Genomic DNA, 18,663 nt, shown 5'->3' on the forward strand with positions numbered 1-18,663 from the left:
AGGACGCCTTTGTCTGGGGAAGCTGGTTCTCCGGACATGCATGCATGATGTAATGCTTTCAAGAAGATGTCCGAGGATTCCGCGCGGTAGTCTAACACGAGTATTCAGTCCTGCAACCACATGCGGCGGGACTGTATTCAGACTGGCGATGATCCCCCTCACCGACACGGCATTCACTCTGGGGAATAGTGCCGAGCTTCGGCCTGTACAATAAATTTATCGAAGTTACTTCATGCCGAAATTGGACGGGTGGGGTCCAGACTAATCAGAGGCTGCTTATTTCCCCTCAGCGCCAGCGATCCGGAGAAGCAGGGTTCCGTGCGTCTCGCAACACAAGTCAACTTTAGCCCCGACTTTTCCTCTCCCCCAATTCACCACTCCCTCGAAACTCGCCCTCTTCTGATCTCCTGAACTCAGTCAATTGCGGAACATTCAACACAAAGCCAACGCTCCTGCCTTCACCATGGAGGCCCTTCTCCGCCAGTCGAGGTCCATGTGCCCGTTCCTCCATAAGACTTCGCCCGCCACCCTGCGCTCGCTCTCCACCACAACCGTCGGCCATGATGCTTCTCCCGGAGGCGGTAGCATGTCCAACCTCCAGGTCATTGCGAGGCGCTGCCCAGTCATGGGAAAGGCACTCAGCGTCCAGAGCGCTCGTACCATGAACAATGCCTTCGCCGGAGCGTATGGAGGCACGAGGGCCTACCACTCGAAGACCAGCAAGGCTAAGTTGCACACTTCTGCCCCCAAGGAGGCGCAGGCTATCGATGTCGAGAAGTTGCGCAACAAGCAAGGTAGGCGCAATTTCGTAATTTGGAAAACAAAACGTCGATGACGACGGCATTCTTAGAGTCATCTTTCTAACTTCGCGATTCTGTAGTTCCGTTCCCTCAAACCGCGAAGCCTCCCGTTGCTCCTACTCAGAAACAGCCTGTAGGCGCCCCTCCAGCACCGAAGGCGGCCCAATTCGACTACGATGGATTCTACCACAAGGAACTGGACAAGAAGCACAAGGACAAGTCCTACCGCTACTTCAACAATATCAATCGCTTGGCTAAGGAATTTCCCCGCGCGCACATGGCGTCCAAAGAGGAAAAGGTCACCGTCTGGTGCTCGAATGATTACCTCGGCATGGGACGAAACCCCCACGTGTTGATGTCGATGCACGAGACTCTAGATACGTATGGGGCTGGAGCCGGTGGAACGAGAAACATATCGGGCCACAACCAGCATGCCGTCTCACTCGAGGCTACAGTTGCCAAGCTCCATGCAAAGGAGGGTGCTCTGGTGTTCTCCTCTTGCTATGTGGCTAACGATGCTACGTTGGCGACGTTAGGAAGCAAACTCCCGGACTGTGTCATACTGTCTGATAGCATGAACCATGCCTCGATGATTCAGGGCATCCGTCACTCTGGTGCTAGAAAGATGGTGTTCAAACACAACAACGTTGCAGACCTTGAAGCGAAACTGGCATCACTACCCTCCGATGTGCCAAAGATTATTGCATTTGAGAGCGTTTACAGCATGTGTGGTTCGATTGGACCTATTGAAGAGATTTGCGATTTGGCGGAGAAGTATGGTGCAATTACCTTTCTGGATGAAGTCCATGCCGTCGGCATGTATGGACCAACCGGCGCAGGTGTCGCCGAACACCTGGATTACGAAGCGCACGCGGCTGGAAGACCCCGCGGTACCGTTATGGATCGCGTTGATATCATCACTGGAACACTGGGTAAGGCGTATGGCTGTGTGGGTGGGTACATCGCTGGCTCCGCCAAGCTTGTAGATACCATCCGTTCCCTCGCGCCCGGTTTCATCTTCACAACCTCACTCCCCCCCGCGACGATGGCTGGCGCCAAGGCAGCCATCGAGTATCAAATGAGCTACCAGGGGGACAGGCGTCTCCAGCAGCTGCACACCCGCGCTGTCAAAGACGCTCTCAACGCCAAAGACATCCCCGTAATGCCCAATCCTAGCCACATCATTCCGGTGTTGGTTGGCAACGCCGAAGTTGCGAAGCAGGCGAGTGACCTTCTCTTGGAAGACTGGGGCATCTACGTGCAAGCCATCAACTACCCCACCGTGCCCGTCGGTCAGGAACGTCTGCGCATCACCCCGACTCCGGGCCACTTGCGTGAGTACCGCGACCATCTCGTCGTGGCTCTTGACAGCGTCTGGAACAAGCTCGGCATCAAACGCACTAGCGAGTGGGCTGCGCAAGGCGGCTTCATTGGTGTCGGCGAAGGCAAAGAAGAAGCGCCGCTGTGGACCGACAAGCAGCTGGGCGTCGACAACGTCTTGAAAGAGATGAAGGCCGGCCAGGGTGCCGTCGGTATTCTCGAGTCTGTGCTTGAGAATGAGCGCAAGGCTACGGCTCAGGCGGTCAGTGCGGCAGCTTAGATGGACATGCCAGAGCGGGTATACAGTTGAGGATTCTTGTCACTCGTTTTAAATATATTGGCGACGGTTTGAGGCGACTATATGCAATTTCAAGAGCTGCGCTGATGCGCCATATTGCCTTGATCAAGATCTTATTGCTGTGACTGCTATTGCTGTGACGACTGCTGAAGTGACTTCATGCTATTCTAAGACAATAGTCTTTGCATCAATTGCCACTGCTGGTTTCCCTTACTAGATCATAGAGAAATATGTGTTTGTCAGGGTAAGTTGAGAGTGGCTGCCTGAGGCTCGTAATCCGCTGGCTCACTGGCTGGGCCACCTCAAACCAAGAAGTAGACAGCGCTGAATGTACCAAGCTATTGTTCGCTATTGTCGTGTGCAGGTGAAGTAGTGGTATTGTTCCTATTGTGGTGCCCGTGCATCATCCCTGCTCCTTGGCACAGCGCTCGGGCTACGGAATCACGACGCCCTCTTGCAAAGTCGTCCTAAGCTCTTCACCAACCTCATCTCCCCATCCTTTCTTTCTACTCCTTCTCTGTTTTGGCTTTCCTTTCTCGATACCCACCACCTTGCAAATCCTTGCACAAACTCACTATCCACGCACTTTGCGCGCTCGCAAACGAATCGCTCCGACCCTCCTACCGAGCAGCATCAGACCGTGAATGCAACGCGCACAGCATACCGAGTGTCGCGCCCTCTCGTGGTGCCAATAGAAGGAGGGTACCATGGCTCCCAATGGGAAGAGGAAGAGAGGGGATAGGACTTACACACACGATACTAACGAAGGCTCGAATCGCGCCTCACCTCACCGGCCCCAGGATCTCGAGCTCGGTCAGAGGAATCAGCAAGGCAATGCAAGAGGTGGCAGACGTGGTAGCCGTGGAGGAAGGGGAGGCTCGAATACTCCAAGAAGCCCCAGCTTGAGCGCGACAAAGCAGACGTCTCCTTTGACGAACCAGGCCATGTCCCCTCCGACAGCTCCAGCGATTCCAACGCCTAAATCCGCTGCTTCAGCAGCATCTCCCGTACAGCCTCCCGCACCGATCGAGCAGCCATCTATGCCGTCACCCATCTCTCAAACACCTTACTTCTACCAATACCTCTCAGAAGAACGCTTGTCATCATGGAAGGACGCTGGACGAAAGGCTGTCATAGATGTCGCAATTCAAGCGCAGTCAGGACAGGATGGCGTCGCACTATCATGTTTATTCCAGGAGCTTGTAAGAGCAGCAATGGATGGAAAGCTAGGCCCGACAGATGCTGGCGCTGTGGTTCAGGAAGTTCTGGCGTCATCTCCTGATTCTGCAGCTCCCGGTTCTGCATCTCTATTCCTCGACTGTGTCAGCATACTGACTGAAGCCGATGCAACAAACCCAAGCCTGGCACCTCTCCTTTCCTCTACCGGTATCGATCCAGCGCGTATGCGAGCAGAATTGGAAGTGCCTCTTCTCATCGCCGACAATCTAGTTCGAGCTACCTTTGCCAAAATGGCTATCCGGAAGGGAACGAACGCCCTTTACAAACAGTCTGCCTATAACTTGCTTCGAGAGGAGAGCGAGGGATACTCGAAGTTGATGACGGAGTACTTCACTACAGTCAACAGTGCGCCACCATCCGACATCGTCGTCAAGGATACCTTTCAGAGGGTGAAGGCTCTTATTGGGGCATTCGACTTGGATGTTGGGAGGGTACTGGACATCACTTTGGACGTGTTCGCCAACTTGCTCGTCAAGCACAACGAATTCTTCATCAAGTTACTCCGGACGAGCTCCTGGTGGCCGGAAAAGGTTGCCGTCGAAGGCGTGGAATGGGAAGACCAAGGCTTCTCCTCCCTTCCGAGCTGGGCTCTCCCTGGATGCCCGAAATGGCATTTCACCGAGGAGGAGAAAGAACGTTTATCGAAACTCCGGGAAGTGCGAGACCGAAATTTCTGGGAGCGTGTTCAAGACCCTGCTGTTGGCTTGTCCGCGTACTTTGAGCTTGGCAGTCGCCGAATTACTAGCGATACTTCCGCGTTCGAGCTGAACGGAGCGGGAGATCCAATGGACATTACAGAAGTCGCTGCGGATACAAAGAAGAAAGGAGAGACACCGGACAGCGAGAAGATTCAGAAATGGACCCAAGAATGGATAGCGGCAACACACACACTTCCGCCCGCTGGCAACCGGATAGCCGCGCAGCTTCTAGGGTTCAAGCTTCGTTTCTACGCTTCAGATACCCGAGACGCCACCGATATCTTGCCCGATAATCTCATTTATCTTGCTGCGCTTCTCATAAAGATCGGCTTTATTTCCCTGGCTGATCTCTATCCTCACCTCTATCCACTTGATGAGGACATGCCCGCCCTGAAGGACAAGCTGACCAAAGAGAAGATGGAGAAAGAAAAGAATGCGCGAGGAGGAGGCGCCAACAATGCCTTGGCCAATGCTGGGGCTCTCAAAGATGACACCAAAGACTCTCGTATTTGGGAGGCGGAGAGGTTGGCGGCTTTGAGGGCTGAGGCCAACAATAACAAAGGATCCCAAAGCAAAGCTGACGAAGAAGAGAAGGAAAAGCTTCCGGACCCCATCGATCAAAAGACTCATCTTCTTCGAAGTTTGCTATGTATTGGCGCATTCCCAGAGGCACTCTTCATCCTCGGCCGCTTTCCTTGGCTACTTGAGTTGTATTCCGACTTGCCTCTATATATCTTCCGTTTGTTGAACCATTCTTTGAGCAAGGTATATCAAGAAGTTCGCCCTCTTTCGGACGAAGACGACCTGCAAGCACCGAAGAAAGCGCCCGTTGACAGATCAGTCAAAGGCGAAGGTCGGTCTACCGACTTCCCTCCACGGAGGACTATGCGATGGCCAAAGTTGGATCAAAAGGATAATCGTGATGGTGTTGATTATCGCTTCTATTGGGATGAATGGGCAGATAACGTCCCTGTCTGCCGGACAGTTGACGACGTCTTCGCTCTTTGCAACACATTGGTCAACCTGGTCAGCTTCAAAATTGGCCAGGATCCTGTGCTGCTCACCAAGCTCGCACGGATAGGGAGGAAAAGCCTTATCGATGACTCATCAGAGAAGAACACCCAGCGCTGGATCGATTTGTCGAAGCGTCTTCTTGCACCCTCTCTCAGCTTCACATCACGGAATCCCGGTGTCGTCAATGAAGTCTATGATTTACTGAAAACCTTTCCGACCCAGACACGATACTCTATCTACTCGGAGTGGTTCACGGGCGCGACATCGCGAACACCTCAAATGTCAGCCAACTTCAATGTAGTCAAGCTGGAGACAAAACATGTCCTTAAGCGCATCAGCAAAACGAACGTTAAACCCATGGCACGATTACTAGCTAAAGCTGCCTACGCCTCGCCCGGAGTCGTCTTCCAAGTCGCGCTTTCTCAGATCGAGTCGTACGAAAACTTGACGGACGTCGTTATCGAATGCGGAAGATATTTCACATACTTGGCATATGATGTCCTAACCTGGGCCCTCATCAACTCGCTCGGTGGCATAGACAGGAACCGAGTCCAAGCCGATGGAATGCTCACCAGCGCCTGGTTGCGGTCACTGGCCACATTCGCGGGCAGGGTTTTCAAGCGATACACTGTTATGAGCCCCACTCCCGTGCTGCAATATGTTGGAAGCCAGCTCCTCCGTGGTAGTTCACACGATCTCGAGGTTCTTGAACAGATCATTGTTTCCATGGCGGGTATTCATTCGGATGTCACTCTTAACGACACTCAGATTGACGGAATGTTTGCTGGCGAGTACCTTCGCCTACATACATTGGAAGTTCATTTGGGCGACAAGCGGCATGAACTCAAGGCTCCTTCCAAGCGGCTCCTGCGCTCTCTGACCGACACTGGCCTCGCTGCACAGCTCCTCATTGCTGTTGCTCAGGAGAGACAAACATATCTCTTCCGCAGTGCTTCAAGCAACGCACCACTCAAAGTTCTGGGTGCCAACTTTGATCGGATCCATCAGATTTTCGCCCAGTATCTTGAGTTTCTCAGAAGTGGTCTCACAGTCAAGGACTTTGACACTATCATACCTGATGTGATAGTCTTAATCTCAGAATTTGGTCTCGATCCTGGTATCGCATTCACCATCGCTCGAGATAGCATCGCGCATGCCGTTGAAGAAGCCGCCGCTTCGCTCAGAGCAAAGAGAGCGGAAAAGCTCAAGAAGATCAAAGAAGCCAAGGATGCCGCGCAATCGCCTAGCGATGGAGATATCGAGATGGGAGAAGCTTCAGTAATCCCGGCTACCAATGGCGATCATACTACCGCAGAGCATACTACTATGGATATGGAACCGACAAGTTCCCCATCCACAGATGTCCCTTCACCAACAAGCGCTTCGCCGGTCACTACTAGCGCAAACCCAGAAGAACCTTGGAACCCTGTCCTCAAAGATCTAATGGACCGTTTAAGGCCACTCTTGCCAGCAGACATAGAAGAACGGTTCAGCGTTTCTTTCTATGTTACTTTCTGGCAGCTTTCACTTCAAGATCTGTCCTTATCCAATGACGAATACAACAAGGCGTACATATACTGGACAGCGCGGATGCCGACCAACGATCGCCGAGACGTCAGCGCTGCAGCCGCAAAGAAGCGCGAATCAGATAGAAAGTGGATTTTGGACGAACAAACTAAGGTCCGCGAAGAAATGAAACGCCAGATCCAGAAGAAAACTCTCATAAACCAGCGCCTCACAGTCGAGCAGGACTACTGGTTCAAGGGCTTCCCCATGTTGGACGCAAAGTCAGACCATCTGCACTTTTCCATCTTCCAGGAATGCTTCTTGCCCCGTTTACTACTTTCTTCGGAGGACGCTCATTTTGTGTTCGTCATGCTGAACCATCTTCATAGCAATGCAGTTCCAGGCTTCCGGACGATGAAGCTCCTCGACCAACTTTTCAGACAGAAGCAACTGACGGCCTTGATATTCCAATGCACGGCACGTGAGGCAGAAAACCTTGGACGCTTCCTCAACGAAGTACTTACGCAGCTCAAAAAATGGCATTTAGAGAAGGAGGACTACGACCTACATGCACTAGGTATTAAGTCGCAGCAGTCAGGCGTCGGTACGCTTCCAGGCTTTGGTCGATCGTTCAAGCCTGACCGATCCGCTTCATCTTTCCTCGACCATGAAGACTTCCGACGTGTTCTGTTCAAGTGGCACACGCAATTTTACAGAGCTCTAGATGCTTGCCTGAACGACGGCGAGTACATGCACATCCGAAATGCTATAAACATCCTTAAGGCGGTCAACAAGTGCTTCCCAGTTGTCGATTTCATGGCCAAGGGCCTAAACAAGGCGGTCGAGTCTTTGGCTAGTTCAGAAAAGAGGGGTGACTTGAAACTCTCCGCCAATTCTCTACTGGTAGACTTCAAGAAGGCAGAATTGGTTCCCTCGCAGGAATTCCATACAGTAAGCGTCGACCAAGCACACTCAAGACTGAAGAGCGCCCATCATAACACGCGACAGAGCAAGGCTGGTGTAAATCCACCTCAAAACGCAAGCCGAAGTACTTCTGAGAAACCCGGTACCCCTCAGCCATCGACAAACAACTCGGGGTCACTAAATGCTACCGCTCCGCCCTTCGCGCCTCGATCAACCCCTGTGTAAGTACTCGACTCACTTTCGAAAGCTATGACTTTCTGACATACGACACAGCAACGGTATTTCAAAACCCAGCCTCACTAGAAAAGAGATTGAGGACGGTGAAGTCGAAGACGAGAAACGACAAGCCCTAGCCAACGCCTCCTCCACCGCCGCACAGTCCAAGGGACCAGCAACCTCGAAGTCAACAGCGCTACCTGTCCAAGAGAAAGTGGACAGTCTCCCAAGCCGAGAGTCTGATCAATCACGAAGTGCACCGCAATCTGTGGATGCAAAGGCGACAGAGTTGACACCGCAGGCGCAGTCTGGCACGAATCCCGCAAGACCGGATAGCAGAGGCGGCCCGAATCGACCACTTCATGCTTTACCTGTTCGCCCTGATACTCAGGCTCTAGTCCGTGGCGTTGGGCGTGTCTCAGATCGACCAGTCGACCGCACTAGCGACTATCATAACCATGGCCGACACGATGCACGCAGTGGTTCGAGCGCAGATTACGGTCGCCTTGACAGGCCTGGGGAGCCTTATCAAGAACCGTTCCGAGGTCGCCGCGACGGATCGCCTGCACGTGGTCCCCGTGGACGAACTCCGGAACGAGGCACACCGCTTGATCGAGACCGTCGTGATCCTGCCTGGCCTCAGAGAGACTCCCGGGAGTACCCCGATGATCGTGGTATGCGACCACCTCCTCGAGACATCCGGCCCCCTGGCGGACGAGGCCCAGGTTGGGGCGACAATCCAAGAGACTCCAGGGAGCCAAGAGATGCCAGAGAGCCTCGCGATGCCAGAGATCCTCGCGATCGTATGCCAATACCGCCAATGGACTCAAGAGGTCCGCCCGCTCCAGTCGATAGCCGCAGCCGAATGCATTCCGGGCCGCCTTTGCCACCTTCAGGTACCAGTCCTTATCATGGATCAAGTCGAGACGCCCCACTCAATACCGATCGCTCTGGGTACATGCCATCAAAACCACCGTTAGATCGCGCACGAAATCAGCCATTTGATCGTCCTCTGCCACCTAGCGATAGAGGCTCTATCAATGCCGAGCGTGCTCCGTTCATCGAGGACAGACCGCGACCAGAGAGCTTTAATCCAGATCGGGACGGTCGTCGAGACCGAGGGTCGCGGCCTCATTCTCCACGCCGTGACGACCGAGGGGCTCCTTCATACCCGCCTCGAGGAGATCCTCCGCGGGATCACCGAGACGATCGCGGTCCGCTGGAACGGCTCCCTCCTAGCTTTCCTCCACAAAACCGGGATCGACGGGAAGATGCTGGCAGCGATGCCCCTACTGGGCCTCGCGGCCCGAGGAATGACTTTTCGCAACCGCCTCCCAGAGGTGGACCTGAGATGTTCCAGCCAAATACTCGTGGTCCCAGGCCATCAGGGGAGTCTGATCATGGAAGATTGAACAAGGACTTCTCGCTCCCACCGCGACCGAACCAACAAGAGGAGTCTACCTTTGGTCGCCTCAACGCTCCAACAGACAACATTCCGTCTGGCCCGCGTGGCAGGGCTACTGGCGGACGTGGTGGACGGAACTTTACAGCGCCCGCGGGTCACGGTTTCGCCCGAGGTGGCGATTCTCCTCATGTGCCGTCTTCGCCCGCTGCAGACCGACCACCACCAGGGCCTCTGTCAGAGCGTCGTGATCGTCGAGAATCAGCTGCAATGGATACGATGCACCAATCTGGACCACCGACGCCGTCTACTGATAAACCTCAGGACATGTCAGGCATCCACCCGAGTCGCCAGACTGCATTCCAGGCTCCGCAACTGCAAACCAACATCCCGCCTCCGCCGATGAGTGGCGCTCCATCTGGCCCTCGAGGCTCACAACGAACTCCAATTACCTCGACCGGTCCTTCGCCGACATCGCGAAACCCACCGACTGGGCCCGCGTCTTCCAATGAGCGTAGTAGCGGTCTAGAAAACAAGAATCAACTTGCCGCCACCTTCAGGCGACACCTTCAACCATCGAATCCTCCAGTCCAGCCTCCCGACAACAATGGGTCTTTCGAACGCAATGACCGCGGCACTTCGATTCGCGGCCGTGCCTCCCGTCCTGGTGGCCCCATGGGCTCGAACAACAACTCCGGTCACCATACCTCATCTCCTGGTGGCTCCCAGCCTTCGACTCCCAATCCATACGGCCCGTCCCGGCTTGATCGCACCGAGTTCACAGCGCCTTCCCGTGGCGAGAATGCTCCTCAGGACGATGGGCGCTCCGATAGCCGGACCCATCGCGATGGCCGACGTAGCGAGCGCACTCGACATCATAGCCGCTCAGGAAGCGCGAAGAACACCGATCGGCGAGGCGAAGAGAAACTGAAAGGCGAAGACGAGGTAAAGGAACGGCCAGAGCGTACTTCCGGACGCGAGAAGAGAGGCGGCAGTGATCGCGACTCCGGGCGTCGCGAGCGCACTGAACGTAGTGAGCGAGAGGGTGGAGAACGACGAGAGGGACGTGAGAGACGTGAACGTGGTAGAGACGAAGGTGGGCGGAGGGAGAGCGGTACTGCGAGCGGTAGAGGCGAAGAAGGGGGGTTGAGACGCGGGGGGCCGCCTATGGTAGAGGGCGAAACTCCCAGCTGGAACGATCAGCGCCCGGATGGCAGGAACGGCGATGGCAGGATGAGAGGAAGTGGTGATCGTGACCGTGGCAGTGGGCGTGAGCGAAGAGACGGTGGACGAGAGGAGAGAGATGCACGGAAGAGACGTGGCGGGGATGAGTTGGTCCATGGGGACAACAAGAGACCACGGAGATCGAATGCTTGAGCGTTCGATTCGAAATTATCGGACGGAGTCGAAACGGCGCAGCGACAGCATTGCCACGGCACGAAGGGACCGACATCGGTTTTTCTTATCTGTTACGGCTATACTAGCGACTCGATTCGACAAAATTGGCGACGGGACTCGATTCGAGTCGACCACATTGTAGCTCTCTCTACTTCAACTTTTGTTTTGTTCTACTCCAATTATTTCCCATCGATCGAGAGAGGACATACATGGCAAGCAGGCAGCAGAAAACACTTTTCACATTTGCACACGAACACACCATCCGACTGCGGGCATTGGGACGGCGCTCTGTAACTGCTTTAACAAAAATTCAAATTTCGATATGCGACACTATACGAAAAGGCCGTCACTCGAAACACTAGATTCTCAAGGCCCACTTGGAAATCTCCTCTTGATTCTTTACTTTGGACTGCATTTAGCGAAGCGAGGTGTTGGGTACTGGGTTCCAACATTGGCCTGGGTATGCTTACTACTTGAGCATAGCGTGCGATTATTGTGCCGTGAAATCGTCTACGGCGAGCTTGTTTCCATGAACTCCATGGCTCAGCGAATTCTTGATTATGACCAGGTCGTAGATATCAAGCACTGTGACCTTATAACGCTGACTGTTTTTGTCGCTCCTTGTTGATCGTGATGTGGTGATTGATGCCCTGTTTGACGAACTCTCAAAACAAATGGGCTTGCTAGGCCCAAGTGAATTGCAGTCGCCATGTCCACGAGCAATCCGTGTGTGAGCCGAGTAACTTTAGTGACTGCGGCGGAACAAGAGGGTTCGTTTGGGTAGGGAGGCGTTGAGATTTTTATGAGGCAGCCCGCGGCCCCTATCTTCATGGATAGGTGCAAATATTTCTCTATAAATGCACAGTATATTCTTCTTGCTTCTGCGCATCTAGTCCCGCTAAAACTTCTGTTCTCAGAGTTGTGGTTGTTGAGTTATTTGAAAAAACGTGGCTTTTCCCTCGAATGGCCGAGAAATTCAACTTTCCCCGACTCAACACTTGTGATCTTCTTGGCGGCGGCCAAGAGCTGCCGAACAGAGGAGCAAGCAGCGTAGTTTTGGCGGCCGGCCGGAGCTCGAGAGGTGTGGAGTACCACAAAAACCCCCCTCTAATTCAACGACGCGGCGCAATTCCTTCCCCAGAGCTCCTTCAAGATTACTTCTCGGCCAGGCGAATCACGTACTGGTGTCAGATCCAAGATGCGAGGTGTGGTTCTTGGGTTATCCGCTGAAGAGGTGGTGGAGGCTCAAGGACCTGAGCAGCTCCTGTGTCGCAACTTTGTTTTGCCGCCGCCGAGATTCCTCTATCGGGTAACTCTTGGCAGTCGAAGATGGCGAGAAAAAGTGTGGAGTCCTATGCACCCACCGCTAGACCGATGAGGCGGAGCTTTCACGGTTCCAGAACTTCCTCAAAGGTACTACTAGGCCAGGGGAGAATTGTCCCGGTGTCAGATCCAAGCTACGACGCGTGGTTGCTGAGCTATTCGTCAAGAGACTGAACAGCGCCGGGAGGCTCGAAATTCTTCCTTCCGGGCGGCGGCAAAACAATGTTGCGAGTTTCTTCTTTTGGCAAGTCTTGGCAGCTGCGACGAGATCAAAAAAGTGTGGAGGACCATAACACCCACCGCTAGCGCGATGAGGCGGAGATTTTACGGTTCTAGAACTTCCTCAAAAATACTACTTGGCCAGGCAAATCGCGTCCCGGTGTCGGATTCGTGATGCGAAGCCTAGTTGTGGAGCTGTTGGCGGAAAGGTGAGGGAGGTTCGAAAAAGTCGGAAATTTGCTGCCAAGCCTTTGTGGCCGTCTCATGTGCCTTTCTAGTAGCAGCTGCGTCTTGATACCGTGGTGGATGTGATGGGCTTGTTGGCTTCACTCGCCCTCTTGCATCTCATCATTCTCTTGCTCTTGCTCCATCTCACGCTCTCTCTCCCGGTCCCGTTCCTCATCTTCTGCGGAGACAGGGAAGCTGAGATGTTTCCAGTCCTCAATCTAATTATCGAATCAGCTCTACTATACCCGCAGCACCATAATCACGACACTCTAAACTCACCTCCTCGATAATGCTCCTCAGGCGATCTCTAATGCTCTCAACCGCATAACTCCCCAGCAGCAACCTCAACGGAGGATACGCGCAATGCCCGAGCTGCCACACCAGTTCCGCGCTTTTCACCGCACTTACCGGCTGTCGGTCATTCAACCACCCCATAACCCTCTTCGTATGCCCCGACGGCGAACTCGCGCTTGCGTACGGCGCACTCGCCGGCTTGACCCAGAAGTGTCCGTACCGCTTTAGTTGCTGTTCCTTCGCTCCGCCCGCGGCCCCCATCACGTCTTGGGGCTCGTCTAATCGCACATATCCTGGTTCTACGAGGGTTGCTTTTATGTTGAAAGCGTCGAGCTCGTATAGCATGGATTCGATGAGGCCTTCGACAGCATACTTAGTCGCGCAGTACGGTCCCAGACCCGGCACGCCGAGGGCGCCGGACGTGGAGCTAAAAATGAGGTAGCGACCATAGGACTGGCCGCGGAAGTGTGGAATCGAGAGTTGGATGATGTTGAGCGTGCCCAGGACGTTCGTATTGAATTGGTTGCGCAGATCGTAGGAGTCTTGGTCTTCGCATGCGCCTATGACGCCTGTCTCACGCATCAGCACACTATACAGCCCTTTTCCATCTGGGATACCGGGGCATACCGTAGCCTGTGCAGCTGTAGATTGGTCGTCAGCGCCAATTCCAACGTACAGTTCTACAAAAAGGTGGATATGTCTAATGAAACATGGAATTGGTACTTTACTATTATGTCTACGTTCCCCCAGTGCTCAATGCTCTGGTTGATAACGGCGCCGACCGTCTCCCGCACGCGCACGTCGCACAGCAGACCGAGACAGTTCCGCTCGTGCCACCGCGACATCTGGTCCTGCGTGTTCTCCTGAGACCACCCGACGGCTGTGCACTTGTCGCCGTGCGCGAGGACCGACTTGGCGAGCGAGCGACCCATATGGCCTGTTGCGCCGAAAATCTGTAGGGAACATAGGCCATTAGCGATTCGTACAAAGAGAATTGAGCTTGGAGCTGTGGCGGACGTACGATCCATGACGCTTGCTTAGGGGGGTTGTTCTCAGAGGGCGGGTCACAAGTCGCGGGCAGGTGTAGATTAGGATGGTGAGACGCAGCTATCGGGGAGAGGCTGGTGCTCGCGGCGTCGTCCATGGCGGGCGATGAGGGATGGGATAGAAGCGATGATGTGGGGATTTGAAGGTTGAGCTTCGTAGCTGAAAGCTTTGCCATAAATTTAGCCTCCAAAGCTCAAGAAATCAAAGAGAAGGCACACTGAACAACGATGTCATAGGTTATACAATCAATATAACATTCTTAGTGATTTGGCCTATGTAGATGGATGATAAACTATTTCTTCCTTTACATTCCAGTTTTAATTGTGAAATGTAGTGAAGCATGCCAAACATAAGAATATGCAAACAAGCTCCGCGGACAAATTGTTTGATCTGTGTACAATTTCTCAGACTACATGTGAGTATTCAACGTCCTGTAGAAATGGAAGAAACGTGGTATAAGATGGTAGTCTTGAACTTGGAGCTTTGACCCCATCCCGAGGTCGCCGTTTCGTCACCATCTTTTTGCTACCCACCCGCCATTCATGATTGCATTATAGCACTCCGTCCGGCTTGCAATGGCCGTCACAAATGGTCTGTACAATTGAAAGGATTTCCTGCGCCCTGAAAAAGCTAACACCCTCATAGAATCGCCGCCTGTCCCTCAAGGCTCCTCGTACGTCTCCCCACCTCTAAGGCTCCATATCCAAACCCACGACTAATCCACCCCAGCCTCTCCTTCACCCAAGGCTTCCTCCTCGGCCAGCTCTCCATCGCTCTCCTCATCTTCTGCTTCATAAAGTTCTTCATCTTCGGCGAGCCCCCGCCCGCCGACGAACGCGCCCTCCATCTCTCCTCCCTGCGCCGCGCGCGCACTCTCGCGCACACTCAGCAGCCCCATTCCTCTTCCCTTCCCCTCCGCCACAAGCACTCCCGATCAATAATTCGACATCCAGCCGGCGGCGCAGGCCCATCGCCTACCATCGCCACAATCCTCGCGAAGACGTACTACAACGTGCAGGGCCACCAGCCGGAAAGCTTGGACTGGTTCAACGTCCTCATAGCGCAGACAATCGCGCAGCTGAGAGCAGATGCGCGGCAAGACGACGCCGTATTAACAAGCTTAACGGAAGTGTTGAATGGGCCTAGCAAGCCGGACTGGGTGGGCGAGATGCGGGTCACGGAAATAGCCCTCGGGGACGAGTTCCCCATATTCAGCAACTGCAGAGTCATGCCCGCAGAGGAAAGCAAGGTAGGTTCGAGCGGAGGGAGTAGTGCAGGGGGCGCTGGGCTAGGAGAGGAGAGCAGACTACAGGCGCGGATGGACGTTGATCTCAGCGACGTAATCACGTTAGGGGTGGAAACAACGCTGGTATTGAACTATCCCAAGCCGCTGGTTGCAGTCCTCCCCGTTGCCTTGGCTGTCAGTGTGGTGCGCTTTTCGGGCACGCTGTCTGTGTCTTTCATCCCGTCATCGCCTTCGCCAGCTCCCGCGACGTCGAAACTGGACCATGCCCTGAACTCTGGCTCCGCGGATGGTCGCCCGCAGACACCGAATCCAACGCGTCGTCCTACTAGCCTCGCGTTTACTTTCCTCGATGACTATCGTCTCGATCTCTCTGTTCGCTCTCTCGTGGGCTCCCGCTCCCGCTTGCAAGATGTGCCAAAGATCGCGCAACTAGTCGAGGCGCGCCTGCACGCTTGGTTCGACGAGCGTGTAGTTGAGCCGCGCTTCCAGCAGATTGTGCTTCCGAGCTTATGGCCGCGGAAGCAGAATACGAGAGGTGGAGAGGAAGACGAGGGGGCTGCAGAAGGTATGGGCGATGTTGGCGAGGCGGAGCAGCAAGGGCACCAAGGAGAGGAGAAGGACACCGAAAGAAAGAACTTTGTCCCATCTGCAGCGCCTGGGACGCTGGAGACCAGGATGGAGGCAGAAGGGGCAAAAATGCGGGAGGCTGAAGTTAGAGCCGGTAAGAGAGCGAGTGCGAGAGCAGCTAGTGGGGGAGGCATGCGGTGGAGGGGAAATGGGGAGAGTGGGGACTGGAGTGGGCAAAGAGGTATGCCAGGTGCAATGCTTGGCTCGTGAGGGGTCTGTTATACGGACGATTTTCCACCCTCACGGTCGATACGAAAGGACTGCATGGTTATGGCGTTACATCATGGGGCATTGTGAATGGTCATGGAAAATGTATTATACATGGTGCTGGGAACGAGCACACGCCTCAAGTCAGTTTCACATACGAACAATGGATACCAATCCAGGAAAGATTCGGCATGCTGCGTAAACTCACCACTACGGGTAGCTATCATATATTCCGGTGACTAGGTACTAAGGATGTTGCTGGAGGCAGATTGATTTTTGAACTGAGGTGCGCGTCAAGGACTTCAATCACCAGGAAAGGTTCTGGCGACGCACTGGAGGGTAGAAAGAAAGTGGCCTTGGAGTCGGATCATGAAATTCAAGTTGTAACTTCATTGTAGTTCAGATTTAGTGAGAGCCGCAGGATCGATTTCAAAATTCGAACTAAGCACTAGACCTTGAACACAGTGACCCCTTTAATTCCAATCCCACTATCTCAATTTATACAAAGGCATTCCATCCCAGAACGCCTCGCTATGCCTTCTCCCGAAAAAGCCCAACCGCCAGGACCGCCCCGCAGTCCTCCTTCAAGGCCATTCATTTTCCTCGAGCGAAGCATGCAAATACCGACCCAGCGCTTCCAAAGTGTTTGCAGACGCTGAGGAAATCCGCAATCAAGGAATGACAGCAAAGGCAGATTGGAAGCAATCAAGTAGGAAAAGTGTAAGAGTAAGGAGAGAAAGGATTCCAAAAGCGGGATCCATGATACTGAGTCCACCCCTCCCAATGCTCCAACCGGCGAAACAGACCCAAAGATTGATTAACCAGAAAGCAATACTAACAAAAGCCACCCAGTACCTGTGATTGGAATTGTAAAGAGAAAAGGAGATGCTCAACCTCAGCTCCTGCAAAGACGCTATGCTTTTGAAGCACAACAATGGCAAGGATGAGATAGGAGGAGCACTACATGTGACTCCCAGATCACAATTGCCCAGATCCAGATATGGGTATCTCAATTCTCTCGCCGCTAGGACTCGCTCATCCCAAAGCACTCCGCTTCATTGGCGGTGGGGGTGGTGGAGGCTTCTTCGCCCGGCTCGGCGGTGGGGGCGGCGGGGCCTTCTTCCCAACACCGCCTCCGCTTCTCTCAATCTCGCCCGTTGTCCAGCTTGCCGCCCGGCTGGGTATGCTACCATGGCTAGTTGCAGGGCTTGGCGGACTTTCGTCCCGCACTCGTCTACCTCCATAGCCGTTTCTATCACCGTTGCTCTCGACATTCTCATCCTCGTACGGATCTGCGAATGTATCTGCCCGGCGTACAGGTCGCAGTTGTGAACGATTTGCCATTATGAGGGAGGAATCTGTCGGTACGCGAGCCAGGCGGGCATTTGGAGCAGGCGACATGTCGCGACCAGCGAGACGGGAGGGGCCTTCAAAGGTTTGGGCTCGATTGGCGGACGGACGTGAGTAGGCATGGGCAGGCGAGAGATCGCGGTTTGAGCCACGGGTGGGGATCGTCATGCGTGGTTCGGGAAGAGGGGGCTCTTCCTCGACGGGGTTGTAGCGCTCGTTGTAGGCATGAGCGGTGTTGGAGCGGGAGCGTGTGGGCTGGCGGGTGTCGCGAGTCTCGCTGTTTTGAACACTTCTATTAGCATACTGGTACGATGGATAGCCATCTTTGGGCTTCGTGGCGTGGTGAGGGCAAGGGCATACCTTTGCGCTGGCCAGTTGCGTTTCAGTTTCGTCAGGACTTCCCTGCAGCTGTCGTAGTATGACAATTCGGCCTCCAAGAATGCCGTAAGATCTGCCACACTGTCCACCTCCGCGGCCTTGATGTCCTCCATCCGCCTGTAGACGTCCTCGCTCGACTCCTCGTACTTGGCTTTCTGGGACCGCAGTTCCTCCTCGACTCGGAAGTCTTCCTTTTTGGCTTTCTGCATCTTGGCGAGGGACGCATCGTAGGCTAGACGGCGGGTTTCAAGCTTCTTTCGGGCAGCCTGTGCAGAGTTAGAGTGCTTCTCATGGTGCTAAGATTCAAGAATGCCGGCCTACCTGATACTCCTTCATCTGAGCAAGGGAGCGCTCGAGCCCCTCCAGCCAGGTTGAAGTAGCATTCTGCACATAGCTCTCTTGTAGGCGAGCTATCCTCTCGTTTGCTCTACCAAGCGCTAGACAACACCATCAGCATGCGCCCCGGCGTCAGCTTACTGCGAAGGATGTGCTCACAGTCAAGACATTGACCGAATTCAGAGTCAGGTTGGAAATCCTCGCCGTGACTGATCATAGTAGAGCCCAGGTATCCGCCGGGCAGTGCCTTCTCGCGGTCGTCGACTTCGTTGCGCTTGGAGAGCGACTTGACGTACATGTTCATGGATTTGTGTAGCTTCTCCATGCCTGTAGACGGTAGCATTAGCATTGGCACAGCCCTACTCGTGCCAGCGACGACGGCATGAGTTCGTACCCTCGTGCCTCAGCGTCATCTCCATCTCCAGCTGCTTGAAGTCCTCAGACGTGCTGGTCTTGGCCTCCCCGCCCATCTTCTCCCCCGCCCACTGCTTGAGGCGGTCGGCCTTCTTGATGAAATTCATGGCTGGGCGTGGTTGGCGTCAATAGCGAATGTCGCGGATAGGGGAGTAGAGGCCGAGCTCTGCGGTGGTGGT

At 54.2% G+C, this 18,663-nt stretch overlaps 5 protein-coding genes across 5 annotated transcripts; 3 read left to right on the top strand and 2 right to left on the bottom strand.

Moving 5' to 3' along the window:
- The first annotated feature begins 385 nt into the window (after positions 1–385).
- BDZ99DRAFT_508409 (5-aminolevulinate synthase-like protein) lies at positions 386–2,415 on the top strand. The gene is made up of 2 exons (XM_033724323.1): positions 386–794; positions 881–2,415. Exons 1-2 carry the CDS (start codon positions 464–466, stop codon positions 2,398–2,400), a joined length of 1,851 nt encoding a protein of 616 aa, XP_033578028.1. The 5' UTR covers positions 386–463; the 3' UTR covers positions 2,401–2,415.
- Positions 2,416–3,125: 710 nt separating this feature from the next.
- BDZ99DRAFT_487757 (uncharacterized protein) lies at positions 3,126–10,794 on the top strand (the record flags this gene model as incomplete). The annotated part of the gene is made up of 3 exons (XM_033722861.1): positions 3,126–7,826; positions 7,884–8,020; positions 8,073–10,794. 3 exons carry the CDS (start codon positions 3,126–3,128, stop codon positions 10,792–10,794), a joined length of 7,560 nt encoding a protein of 2,519 aa, XP_033578029.1.
- Positions 10,795–12,683: 1,889 nt separating this feature from the next.
- On the bottom strand, positions 12,684–14,023 carry BDZ99DRAFT_519732 (NAD(P)-binding protein; the record flags this gene model as incomplete). The annotated part of the gene is made up of 5 exons (XM_033725442.1): positions 12,684–12,803; positions 12,865–13,448; positions 13,507–13,520; positions 13,603–13,832; positions 13,901–14,023. 5 exons carry the CDS (start codon positions 14,021–14,023, stop codon positions 12,684–12,686), a joined length of 1,071 nt encoding a protein of 356 aa, XP_033578030.1.
- Positions 14,024–14,450: 427 nt separating this feature from the next.
- Positions 14,451–16,452, top strand: BDZ99DRAFT_415439 (uncharacterized protein). The gene is made up of 3 exons (XM_033716753.1): positions 14,451–14,517; positions 14,572–14,599; positions 14,656–16,452. The coding sequence occupies exons 1-3, from the start codon at positions 14,502–14,504 to the stop codon at positions 16,007–16,009; spliced, it is 1,398 nt and encodes a 465-aa protein (XP_033578031.1). The 5' UTR covers positions 14,451–14,501; the 3' UTR covers positions 16,010–16,452.
- Positions 16,453–17,041: 589 nt separating this feature from the next.
- Positions 17,042–18,591, bottom strand: BDZ99DRAFT_487760 (BAR-domain-containing protein; the record flags this gene model as incomplete). Its single annotated transcript, XM_033722862.1, has 5 exons — positions 17,042–17,633; positions 17,717–18,000; positions 18,056–18,171; positions 18,230–18,397; positions 18,465–18,591. 5 exons carry the CDS (start codon positions 18,589–18,591, stop codon positions 17,042–17,044), a joined length of 1,287 nt encoding a protein of 428 aa, XP_033578032.1.
- Between the last annotated feature and the right edge of the window lie 72 nt (positions 18,592–18,663).

The sequence above is a fragment of the Mytilinidion resinicola genome (genome assembly GCF_010093595.1).
Source record: "Mytilinidion resinicola strain CBS 304.34 unplaced genomic scaffold BDZ99scaffold_8, whole genome shotgun sequence".
Classification (NCBI taxonomy): domain Eukaryota; kingdom Fungi; phylum Ascomycota; class Dothideomycetes; order Mytilinidiales; family Mytilinidiaceae; genus Mytilinidion; species Mytilinidion resinicola.

Excerpts from the sequence above, each read along its gene's own strand:
- BDZ99DRAFT_508409 (XM_033724323.1), top strand. The coding sequence starts at position 464 with ATGGAGGCCCTTCTCCGCCAGTCGAGGTCCATGTGCCCGTTCCTCCAT. Across the intron at positions 795-880 it reads GAAGTTGCGCAACAAGCAAG|TTCCGTTCCCTCAAACCGCG; the intron begins GTAGGCGCAATT and ends GCGATTCTGTAG.
- BDZ99DRAFT_415439 (XM_033716753.1), top strand. Across the intron at positions 14,600-14,655 it reads CCTGTCCCTCAAGGCTCCTC|CCTCTCCTTCACCCAAGGCT; the intron begins GTACGTCTCCCC and ends AATCCACCCCAG.